General features: G+C 37.9%; 1 protein-coding gene across 1 annotated transcript; it reads right to left on the reverse strand.

Moving 5' to 3' along the window:
* Positions 1–978: 978 nt before the first annotated feature.
* Positions 979–12,243, reverse strand: LOC103696843 (putative protein S-acyltransferase 14). The gene is made up of 7 exons (XM_008778565.6): positions 11,748–12,243; positions 10,718–10,964; positions 10,511–10,602; positions 2,128–2,251; positions 1,970–2,055; positions 1,820–1,885; positions 979–1,481 (listed from the first exon to the last, which is right to left on the reverse strand). The coding sequence occupies exons 1-7, from the start codon at positions 11,958–11,960 to the stop codon at positions 1,356–1,358; spliced, it is 954 nt and encodes a 317-aa protein (XP_008776787.3). The 5' UTR covers positions 11,961–12,243; the 3' UTR covers positions 979–1,355.
* Between the last annotated feature and the right edge of the window lie 372 nt (positions 12,244–12,615).

Raw genomic sequence — 12,615 nt, forward strand, 5'->3', positions numbered from 1 at the left:
TGGTATAGCCTCCATCAAAGTTTTCAGCTTTTGAGGCTCCCTTCACTTCCTAATCTATTGCTTCATGTCTTGATGCCAAGTCCTGACTCCAAAGAATATAAAATACCATGGCAATCATTTTGGACCTGGTGCTAGATGCGTTAATATAGGCTCTCTAATATATATATATATATATATATGAAGAGAGAGAGAGAGAGAGAGAGAGAGAGAGAGAGAGAGAGAGAGAGAGAGAAGATGGTAAGGCAGACCTATTCAATTAGTACGTAAAACTTATCCACTTAATAATCCTTTTATTACTAAACAGATCATGATTAAGATTTGTTTACAAGCTGATAACTTTCCACAATTCTAATCTAAGAGGGCCTTGGTAGAAACAAACCACTTATTCTCACGTTTCTACCAAATAACCATGAGAAGGATCAATAGCCACAAGAGCCATTTAGTTTGGTATGTGATGCCATGTTTAGTTCACAAGTTCAACATAAAGCATGCACTGATGCCTGTAGACTTGGTCATTTAAGAGACCATTTGCTTGTTGTACATCAAAAATCCATGTCTTGCTCTCATACAGATAACTACAAACTTTCCTTTTTTCTGTCCAGGATAAGACTACAAATAATAAGAAAATTATCAATGTGCAAATCCAGAGAAAAATTCATTCGCAAAGAAATTGCAAATTCATCGTCATGATCATCGTCATCATCACAAGCAAACAGCAAGTTGACAACAAATACTAGCGAAGTACAAGTCATGTCTTTATAGCTCAACCAATCCAAAGTAGTTTATCATGTGTCATGGTCTACAATACTCATGCACTGCAACAGAATGCTTAGTACCGACATCCTAGGGTTCGGTAGTTAAGGTCCGAATATATTGATAAACATTAACACCATCCACTGTTCTCAATATACTCTAATAATTGTCACATTGATAGTCTCATATTTTCCTTTAGCTTGTATTTTCCGGCATCTCAGTAAATTTAATCTTGATGTATAACATACTGCATTGCTTATGAATAATAAATGTAACATGTTTAAAGCCTAGTCTATACAATAGCTACCTGAAAGGAAAACATAAAAAAGACCATAGAACACGCACCTCCACTAACCAGGACTTGCCTAACTTCCCCATTAATAGTACAAATAAAAAAGAAATGTGACAACATTGAAAGATTCCCCATTTCATTACCTATCCTGCTCTGTTCCAACCACTAATGCTGGCTTGATCTAAAAGGTAACTACTGTATTGAAGCTTTCAGACCACCATGACAATAATATTGGTAGGATGCAGAAAGCTACAGATTGCCCAGAAGGCTTTGTCTCTGATGGGGTAATTGTAATCCTAATAGGATCCTGTTAGAACTCCTGTGCACTGAAATCAGCCTTGGTTGGATAGTCGAGGCCCTGAAGTGCTGGTGTCTTTCTCAAATCCTCTTCTGAATATGCAGGGATGAACCAGTATCTCTTGTCAGTTCCAAATACCTGATACAAAATTAATATTAGACAAGGTGACTGTATCGATTAAGTTTATATCACATCCATATCTCAAGAAAATGAGATAAAAAGCATATACGGTAACTAAGGAAAACCTGAAAGATGAAGCAGACTCTACCAATTTCCACAACCATTACTCATGCATGATTGACATCTGAGCCTTAACCCTCTTAGTACTAAATCTTTGAGATTTGTTTAACATCTCCAATACAGGTAGGCAGATATCAAGTATTTAGCAAGCATGAGATGAAAGCAGAGTAGGAAATATTATCAACTCAAAGTCCATGAAAGGAAAAGAGGAGGAGAAGAGGGGGAAAAGCCCAAACCTGCTCAAAGTTCTTTTTTCGGCCCAGATCGTACTTCCATTTTGGAGTTGTTTTCTTCTCATATGCCTGTTCATAAAATATTAAAGTAAATAAAGATTGAATTTAACTGATATTAATGAAATAAGTAACAACATACCACCAGACACTTGCCTCAATAGTAGTTGTGTTACCAGCCACCAACGAAATATGCATTATCAGAAAACCGAGAACACTTAATGCAAAAGCCAAGTTCAACACTAGACAAAAGGGAAGCGAGGTTCAGAACATAGCTTTCAATGTTCATGATTAACCCAGAGGAACATACTAACCAAATGTGAGAAAAGTAGTCGCAAGCGTTCCAGGTGTTCCAGGTATCTCCGCATCACTAAAGAAAGTAATAAAATTTTGCAACAGCAACAGGGTAACAAGAGTTGTCTCAAGAAATGTGTAAAACTGTATGCACAAAACCAAAGGGCATGGTTGGATGTCAGAATCAATGACATAATGCACTTTAAGAGCCAAGAAAAATATTTTGCATAGTTTTGTAACATTGATAGAAGATTGGAGACTGCCCAGATAAACTGACCTGAAATCATTGCATAGGATGCTATTTGTTGTAAATAATGTAATGAACCACAGTAAGGATTCATAATGTCTTATTTTTAGGAATTTGATATTTATTTCTACTAGTTGAACACAGCAGGCAATCATTAATGTATTAATCTTTGGGTCGAACTATTTAGCAACACTCTTTATTCAAGATTTTGGGTTTTAAACAAACCCCCAAGACCAGCCTCAACTTTGGAAAATTTTGCTCATCATCAATTTGATGAGCTGCTTCATCGAGTGTCCACCTCCTGTACCAAACCAGGAATTTTCCATGGTTGCTTGTAATGGGCTAAGCAGGATAGTTCGCCCTGTCGGTTAATTGAATGGACTTGTAATAGGACTTACTAGCTTGACCCTCCTTTCTCTCTCCCCCTCTAGTAAGTCCCATCACAAGCCCATTCTTGCCAATATGCCCTCCCGTATTGGTTCAGCAAACCTTGCATATAACAAAGCATGGAAATAAACTCAAGAAGCTAAGTATGGTTCTAAAGAAGATCAAGAAACCATGGATATCGATCCAAGATATGGATACCAGTCCAAGATATGGACATATCAATATGTCGATTGTTTTTTTTTTCTTTTTTAAGGAGCATGATATGGCTGGCATAGCACGATAATAAATATACAATGTTGAGGTACTAAGAAAAAATTCACAAAGCATGATAGGCTATCACAATGACATTATTCATACTTCATAAAGTAACGTCACAAAATCACAAACTAATCATATATCATAGAAAGCCAAACTCATCAAAATAATAAACAAATAAGGGGAACTTAACACCAAATGTTTTGTTTGATTGTCATTTTACATTTAGTCCTTACATAGTTAGCATTTTGTATTTAGTCCCTCTGCACATGGTTAGGCCAACATTTTGCACACAGTTGCACCAGTTTTTGTACTACGTAATATATGTTTTGGACACAATTATCAGTGTGAACAAGGCCAGGGACTACCAAAATTTTCAGTTAACAAAAAATAAACATAAAATGGCAATCAATCCAAGGGGCAGACCTTTACACAAAAAGAAATTTTTTTCCCTCATCTTGAGAGTTAGCCGGGGAGTATCACAAGCATATCCATGAATAAGTGGGAGCTTTTAAAAATTTTAAATTAGACGACACTTTAAATAAGTAATGCATATCGTGGTTGTATCCAACGCAGAATGAAATTTGTAGTTGTGATTTTGAGAAGCAAATTCATCAAATTGTCATCTTCCAAGCTAGTTTTCAACTTTTCATGAGAGAACTCCCCAAATCTGAGTCAAGCACAAAAAAATCAATATATAAAAAAAGAAAATCATAAAGAATGAAGTAAATAATAATGTGATGGTGACTCTTCAAGCATTGGAGGTCAATGTCATGAAGATAAGCATTATACATCAAGCACATGGGTTCTCCAATGTGTAGTCCAGTGTGTTTTAGAATAATTCAAAGCAAAATTCCTGTGGGAAGTTCTTAAGAATTTAAGCCTCTGCGGCATATTAAAGACTACACTAAAGTGCTTAATTACAAGCCCAACAACCAATAGCTATTGAAGATACTAGCTATTGAAGATACTAGCTATTGAAGATAGCTAGCCATTGAAGATAGTTAGCCATTGAAGAAAAAGAAGATAATGAGCCAACTCCTATTTGCTCAACTCCGCTGGACTCTGATCAGACTAATTTGTGCCCAATTCAGTCATGAAATGAACCATTTGAGTCCAAAAACCCTAACCCAATCTAGATGTGCTTATTGGATAATTGAAATCAAAATCACCTACTTATCGCATTAACATGGTCCATTTTGGTTTGGGTTATGTGGGGTATCTTTGCTAGTTGCCTACGAGGAAAAAAAAGAAGCATAAAAACAGGGCTTTCTAGAAAAGTCCCTACAATAATGTAGGAGTGAAAAGGATTTCCCATCTCTGTTTACTTGTTCTCAAGCCCTAGCCATCCAAGTCACTTTAAAGGTGCATTTGAGGTTCTCCAATGGCAAGATTTTACCACATTGGAAACAATTAAATTTCTACATATACGAGGGTGGATCAAGAAGGGAGGTTGCTATGGTGGCTGGTATGCCAAACAAAATACAAGAGATAAACTCTCCATGATCAACCTTCAAATCTCTCATCTTGATAGCAAATTATTTGGTCACCTTTGTATCTATGGGTAGGCCCACGATGCATGAACCATGTCACTCTTTGGTATCTCACTATCTTGTCTTTTCTCTTTCCTTTCATTTTTCTCCATATATTTTTGTAATCTTGGGCATGGATTATATCTAGAATTTCGCCACCTTGACATTTTAGGTGATCTAGCTCCTAATAATTTAACAATGCCTTCAATGCTATATATAGTATTAAACAAGATTCGCCGTCTCGGTGCCGGATCCCATACCGATGCCACACTAGCACAGTGTTGGTACAATACAGTACGAATTTTTTTTGACGTACCAAGTGTTGGTATGCCACTCATACTGGGTACCGATACCGAACCAGTACGTTACGGTATGCCCCGTACCATCCGGTCCCAGCCGGTATGGTATACCATGGTATCAAAGCTTCAAGGTTATACATAAAGTGTTTGACAAATTTCTATGACAACACCAAGTTGGTTTTAGTAAAGAAGTTTGGAGGAAGAATTTTGTAGGTTTTGAAAATAAAATTCATGATTTGCTAGTAGACCAAGGTCAATGAAGGGCACTACTTAGGACGGACAGAAGGTCTGCATTGATGACCCAAAATGAAAGTATAAGTTGGATAAGAAAGCATTATCCACAATTAACCTGTACTTGATAGATGAGGTTCTAACAAACAGTGTTGGAGAGAATATGACAATTTTCATGAAAAGCAACATAACTTGTGGTAAACAAAGTCCACCATCTATTGCATCTTCATGCAAAGATTGTACTGTTTAAAGATGAAATCACCAAAATCTCCAAGCACTTGAATAGAAACAACATCATTTGACAACTTAAAAGCATTGGAGAGAACGAAAAAAGATGTAAGGCAGCTATGCACATAGCCAAAGTTTTACAACACTTTAATTACAAGCATATGCCACAAATAAAAGGGTTATCTTGATATGGACCCATGTTAACCAACCTGAACTGGGCGATCGGTGTGTACCGAACGACCGACACCATATCGGAATAGTTCGGTTTACTGGGACAAATCAGTTTATATAACCTCTCCCACACCCCACCAGCTTTGATGGTTCGAGAGCCTTTGAGAGCTCCCCACGGACTTATGCACTCGCTCCTTCTTCCTCCACTTTGACGTCACGACATGAACCAATGTCATCACCCTCAAGGTAAGCCTCCTCCCTCGCTCTCCCTCTCCCCCTCTCTCCCTCTTTCCCTATCTCTATTTTCCTCCCTCTCCTTCTCCCTCTCCCTCCTCTCTACAAGCCCCCCTCTCCCCCCCTCCCCACTCCCTCACTCTCTTCCTCCGTCTCCTCCCTCAATAAGCCCCTCCCTCCCTCCCACCCTCTCCCTCCACATGGTTCGATATGCCCCGGCTAGGTAGGATATGTAGTGGTACCATACCAAACTAATTGCCAGCCAATACGAGCCCCGATATCGGTCTGCAAACCTTGATATGGACACATGTTTCAATAAATTTCTTGCAAATAAACTCCAAAATAAATGCATCTTTTGGAAGTTCATGAAAATTCAGAACAAAATATCTCATAACATGGGACTGTTCAAAAGAAGGTTCATAAAGGAATTGTTTAAACAATTCCAAGTCTACATCAACGTGAAGAGGCCAAAAAGAAAAGAGTGCTTGTTGGTATTATGGCAAAACCAAGCATTTGAAGAAAGATTACTTGAATAGGAAACATTTTAGTTTAGAAAGCCAAGGTAATCAAGCAAAGGAAATAAAAGCATAAAATTAAAAAAAAAAAGTGCACCAAGTTGAAGGATCTGCATTATGATTCATTGATGATGAATCTTTATGCTAGGTTCTAGTTTGACATTTCATCAAAACTAGATTCTTGATAGCAGCAAAGCCCCTTGCACATGCCCATGTCTTACTTAGTTCAGCATGTTCAATTTTGATGGAGCATAACTAGACAAATGAGATAGTTGGAGTTGGTAAGTTATTCTTGGGGATGTTTAGTGGAATGATGTGAGAAGTGAAAATGTTCCACAAGTGTCTCATTTGAAGAAGAGCTTGATTTCACTTGTTAATTGAATAATGAAAGAAACAATGTTATGTTCGGTAATGAAAGCAAGATTCACTGAACCAGTACTGGAACCGTACTGATCGGTGGGTGGTACGGTACGATACAAATCTATGCTATACCGTTCCGACATTTCAGGCTCTTTTTTTATTTTCAAATTTTGAACTAAAATTGGCAGACCATTCGCCAAGTTCACTAAAGGAAAGTTGGCATATGATTTGCCAACTTCAATTCAAAAGTTAAAAAATAAAAGAGTTCGAAACCAAGGATCGCAATTGCGGTCCTTTGCTTTGTTCCTATCTCCCCATTCCACTTTCCTCTTCCGAAACGAAGATGATAGGGACCAGTTCAAAACGAAGATAGCGGTGTCAAGGAGACCACATGGGGAAGAGGGAAGAGGAAAAGAGAGGGAGGGAGGGGGAGAGAGAGAGAGAGGGAGTTAGGGGAAGCTAGAGAGAGGGAAGGAGGGGAGAGAGGAAGAGAGAGAGGGAGGGGAGAGAGGAAGAGAGAGAGGGAGCTTACTTGAGAGCGATGTGTGTAGGTATCGGTCAGTAAGGGGAAGGCAAGCACGAGGAGACATCGGGGACGAAGAAATGAAGCAAAAAAACCTCGAACCGCCTTTTATGCCATTTCGATATGGCGAACCATCCCGATTAGGGACTGATTCAGTTCGGTACACCCCAAATCACATAGTTTGGAACAGTTCGGCAAACCATGAATGAAAGAGTCAAAAAAGAAACTAGAATGCAATGGGAATGGAAGATACGAACTCAGAATCATCTTTCCTATTCCACTGTTTAGGCAAAATAAAGGAAGAAAAGGGAAACAAACAGCAAATTCCATTGTTACATTTAATTTAGAAAATTAACTTTTAAAATATATAATAGTGTATTATTTTATGAATGGGCTTGAATAGTGATTTCCTAAACTCTAACAACATATTCTTAACTAAGCAATAGAACTCAATTTAGAAAAATGACCATTATAATTATTTCGGAGGCCTCCCATCATATTATATAATATTATATTAATGCAACCGTTATAATGCTCAATGTAAATTTTATCATATTTTAAGTATTCATCCTAATAAAATAATACTTCCTAAGATTCATATGGTAATTAATCATTTATTGCCATTCCTGTACCATAAATGCCACAAATTGGTTCTACAATTGTATATCACTCATTGTCATTTTTTACTAAGAGCACGTAACAAAACATCATTCTTTCTCATTTAAGGGTATGGCGATTCCAAGATAATTGTGATTCCATCACATGTGCAAATCAGACAATAGAATGAGAGGAAAGTTAGAATTCCCATCCCACTCCAACCCTAATTCCATAAACTAATTGCAAAGCAAGTTCACCGAAAAAGATCTCCAAGGTGCATTGATATTGCCAAGGTTACAAACAAGCGGATAGGGGAAGATCAAGTCAATCTTGATATAATCCAATATTCTAAATAGTTGATCCAAATAAACCTAACCAAAGATCTTGACTAGTCAATTGAAACTACCCCATCCTAACCCAGAATAGATAGGGGTAAACATCCTAGCTACCCATCCTTTTCCTTATATTTCTCTTAACTCTTGTTTCCTATCTCTTCTTGTACATTCTTTTGCCTTTAATAAACTGGGTGGCGTTGCCTCCCTTTAACAAAAAAAAAAAAGTTTGCAGTGCTACACTCTAGTTGTATGTTACATTTGCCGAACCAGTCAGTAGTGGGGAATACCGACCATGTCGTACCAAACCGGCATGCAATACAGGTGTACCAACACTCGGTACGCCAAACTGGCTCCCGTACCAAATGTACGGGCACAGTAATATGATGGTACTGATATGGGGTCCGGTACCAAAACGACGAATCTTGATTGCATGCACTAGCAATAGCAAAGAAGGCCTCCTTTGGTTGGATGGTACTCAGCTCTTCATTAGAATAGAGACTTGACCAAAGGGGATGCAAAAGCCATGGCCTTCACCTCCCAGTTATTTGGCTCTATGGAGGGATAGCAATAGCATATCTCAACTAGCAAAGCATTAATAACAGCGAAAGCATCACGAAATGGGGGCATAGTGCTTGATTGTTAAAAAGTGACAAGATGCATATGGTACTTGACTTGTGGAGCAAAACAATGACAAAGCAAATGGGTGCCTACTTTTGCACTCTCTAGGTCTGCATGAGTGCAGCTTATAGGTGTGTTTGAGCATTATTGTTAACTCAATGATAAGTTGCTCATGGTTACACCAAAGGTATTACAAGAATTCAGACTTGCTTCCATCGCATACTTGAATAATTTCACCTAGCACACAAAAAGATATTAAAGAGATCTAATAACAAGAGAAAGCTAAGACTCTTCACAGCAAAAAGAGCTATCCACTAGATTATTCCCCACTGAGAGTTCACATCTTCTTATTTCCATCCTTTTTATAATCCCTTCCCTATCTTTTCTCCATTAAAACCTTTATCATAACTTTCGCCTTCTACTTGTCTCTTTATCCCATATCCTTAAGTTTTGTTGATTGTCCTAGCATTTCTAAAATATAACATAGTTACTTCTTTTGCATAATGCCATCTTGTAACAATTAGTTCAAATTTCTCTGTTTATTTGATTCTTGTCTTTCTGTTTGAAGATGAAGATGGACTGCCTAAGTCAGTAGGTAGCTGCCTAAGCAACTTGGTGGTTGCCTATTCCCTAGGCGACGTATAGGGTTCCTACAGACTAGAGATTATATATCCTCTTTGACAACCTTGTAACTAAATTGGGGGCATGATTTAGGAAAAGAAGCTTCAAATCTTCGAATATCAGTTGAATTTTATATGGAAAGGTTAAAACTAGTGAATTGCAGGTGCATTGGTTAAAAATGATAATATAGAGATTATTAATCGAATGGTAGGCTTTTGACATGACTATGGTAAGAAATGAGATTATGAGAATATGCATAAATTATATCATTCACGTAATTTATATTAGTTTTGGAAGTTTGGATAGAATAGTGAATTGTAAACCTCTCTCTACCTTTCTCTCTCCCCCGTGTGTGTGTTTATTATGTCAAAAACACACCCACAAACGTAAAAGAACACAAGATTGATACCAATAAAGGTAAAAACAGAGTTATTCAATTTAATGATCTCTAGTCAAGCCTTCTAATAGATAGCAGATGTCCCAACTTGTGTCAAACACATGTGCCAAGCATTTGGTATTGAAGGGAAGTGCTGCGTGTGCACAGTGCATGCAATTGACAAATAGGTTTTAACTATATTATGCTCATTTCATCATAATCAGACAATAGTCACATCTAATATGACTTATAGAGTCATTCAGAAGCTCAAAGTAGTAATAATAACTAAATCAAATGACAAAAATAAATGCTCCCCTTTGATAAGGATAGGTAGTTCTACTCAAGTATCCACTTGGCCAATATATCAGTATGTATCTACATCAAGCACCAATCGATATGATATGTTTAAAATCTCAGCCATTGTTAATTGCAACAGTAAAACCATTATATCCCAAGATATGGCTAGCGCATTGTCGATTTATTTCCCAAAATATTTGTCATCTTTCTTTTATTTCCTTAAATGGGTTTTTCTAATAAATAAATGTCAAAATCAATGCCTTAAAAATAGTAAATAATTTTGGTTTTACTATATCAGCTGAGATATCAATATGTCGGTTCATACAATTTGGCTGATTTCTTGGAATATCTACATTGTTTCCAAAATTACCTCACCTTCTCAACAACCAAGATCTTAGCATTTCAAAACTTAGGTTCTATACAAGAATTGTATCATGAAATTTCACTCACTGACATAAACAGAGTTATGACTGTAATTCTGGGCATTCATTATCAAATTGGCAGCCACAGTTCTCAAATAAAAACAGAAGAAGAAATGTTATGAAAAAGGAAGACCAATTTGATATAAATCACTTACCAGAAAGAGAAGAAAGAACTTATAATTTAGAGCCCCAACACAATTTACAACCCACACACAATGGTGGTCCATTTTCAATATGCATCGCCCACCTAAAATTAAGAATGTAGATCAAAAGGAGTCACAGGAAAGAGAAGGAGACAAACAGGAGACTCTTCCTAAGTAAAATACTACAAGCATTTGTAATCCATAAATGTATGAGCTCACAAACAGAACAGTGATGACAACGAGGTGGTTTCAACTGGTTGCACTTCCGGCAGTATCTGATCCTTGGACTTCCTGAGTCTGCAAGATTAACCGATTGCTGAAAACTTAGACTCTGATTACCAAATTCCAAGCCATTTAATGGAGCTTCTTCACCCCTCTCCTCATCCACAGTAGGCTTCCAATTTGGTGGAATGCTGCCAGGGTCTGTCAGGACTACAGAAAAGTAGCTCCACAGAAGCATCACCAACTGCAAAGCCAAAACCCAGAAAAAGTTTTTAGATCTCCACTTCCCTTTTCTTCATTCTATTTTTAACTATCCTTCCATTTGTGTCAGTTTTTATTTGCTTCAAGAAGTAAAATTCCAGCATACAAAAAGTACTTTCTCCTTTTAAAAACAAGCAATCACCAAAAGGCAGAACCTTAAACGAACCAATGTTTGGCATTATTCTAAATTGATATATGAATTATTTCCTGCAATGAAGATTGCTATATGAGGAAAGATCATTTGCTTTCTCAGAATACTAAATAAGTATTAATTATCCAATTCAGCAAATGCAGATCCTTCTTTAATAACTAAATAATACTTCTATCCATCACTGCTCCATTCCCCACTGAGTTCCCCGGCAGTCGGAAATCAATCAATACATTGGTTATGCCAGTGTCACCAAGTGGTTAAGCCATTCACTGGGAGAAAACAGCATGAACACCGAATGCAAAACTCTACTAACTAAAAGTTCATATTTACTTGTACCCAAAACATTCATAAAAGCAAACAGAAAAAAGAAAAAAAACAAGAGAGATCAAACCATGCAACAAATTAATTAGGCAGAAAGCAGACATTTTTCTCACTTACAAACCCCAATTCTAATTTGTTTTCTTTAAAGGTAAATTCACGCTCAAACGCAACGTTTTCACATCAGACAACGTAATTTTTCAACAGTCTGACATCAAATTAGGTTTTTTTGGATCTATTCAGCTCAAACCAACGGATTGGAAATAAAAATAAGATGACGAGGGTAGAAAGGATTACCAGGAGATGGAATAGGAGCAAGGCAGCAAGGGCGCAGAGGGATTCGAGGCCGCCAGCATTGAGGACGGCGGGGCCGTAGTTGGTGACGACGACGGCGTAGTAGGTGACGCCGACGATGCCGAGGACGATCAAGATCATGACAGAGCCCAGCCCCCGAAGGGAAGTGCAGAACCTGAACACGTTCCACGCCATCACCGTCTCCGATCTTTGCATCACGGCCGCACGAGAGAGAAATCCTAGATGGGAAATTGGGGAGAATGAGGAGAAAATTCTTCCCCCTTGGCTAATTGTTCATCGCTCCTTCCCTCCTCCCTCTTCTCTCTTCGTTTGGCTTCTCTTGTGTTCTATTCTAGTTGCAGGTTTAGAGGAAGAGCTGGGGAGGGGAGGAGGGGAGGGGAGGAATATCGGCACCCGGGGATGGAAGAAGGGATTTGCTTTTATATTTCTTTATTCTTCTAACAATTTTTTGTGGGTCTTATCACTAGAAGTAGATGCCTTTATTTCTTCAATGATAATATTTTATGAAGACTTCAGAAGGTCATAGTGCTCGGCTTACGGGTGCAATTGGACCAAGAACTGGTCCGGTCTAGGGGGTTGCATATTGGAAAGCAACTTGGGCCGGCTTGACCTAAACTCAATCCAACCTTCCTATAGTGAGAGTTGGTTTAGGCTGACATCTGGCTTGCCTTGAGCTTGGGTTGGAAAAAAGGGCAGCCTATTCAAGTTGTGCTAGGTTGGGTTCTTTTGGGTTGACTTTGGATGACCTTACCCTACTATAATATAGCACCTTAACCAATCCAGTTGGAGTCTAACTTACCTGGTAGAGCTTTTAAGAAATAAAAACCAAACTAAAGATCCTAACCAATCT

The sequence above is a fragment of the Phoenix dactylifera genome, chromosome 6 (assembly GCF_051530095.1).
Source record: "Phoenix dactylifera cultivar Ajwa chromosome 6, Ajwa_hap1_PhDact_Kaust_v1.1, whole genome shotgun sequence".
In the NCBI taxonomy this organism is placed as follows: Eukaryota; Viridiplantae; Streptophyta; class Magnoliopsida; order Arecales; family Arecaceae; genus Phoenix; species Phoenix dactylifera.

Coding starts and splice junctions, on each gene's coding strand:
- LOC103696843 (XM_008778565.6), bottom strand. CDS start 11,960: ATGCAAAGATCGGAGACGGTGATGGCGTGGAACGTGTTCAGGTTCTGC. Junction 10,603..10,717: donor TTGTCATCACTGTTCTGTTT/GTGAGCTCATAC, acceptor TCTTAATTTTAG/GTGGGCGATGCATATTGAAA. Junction 1,482..1,819: donor GAAAAAAGAACTTTGAGCAG/GTTTGGGCTTTT, acceptor ATTTTGTATCAG/GTATTTGGAACTGACAAGAG.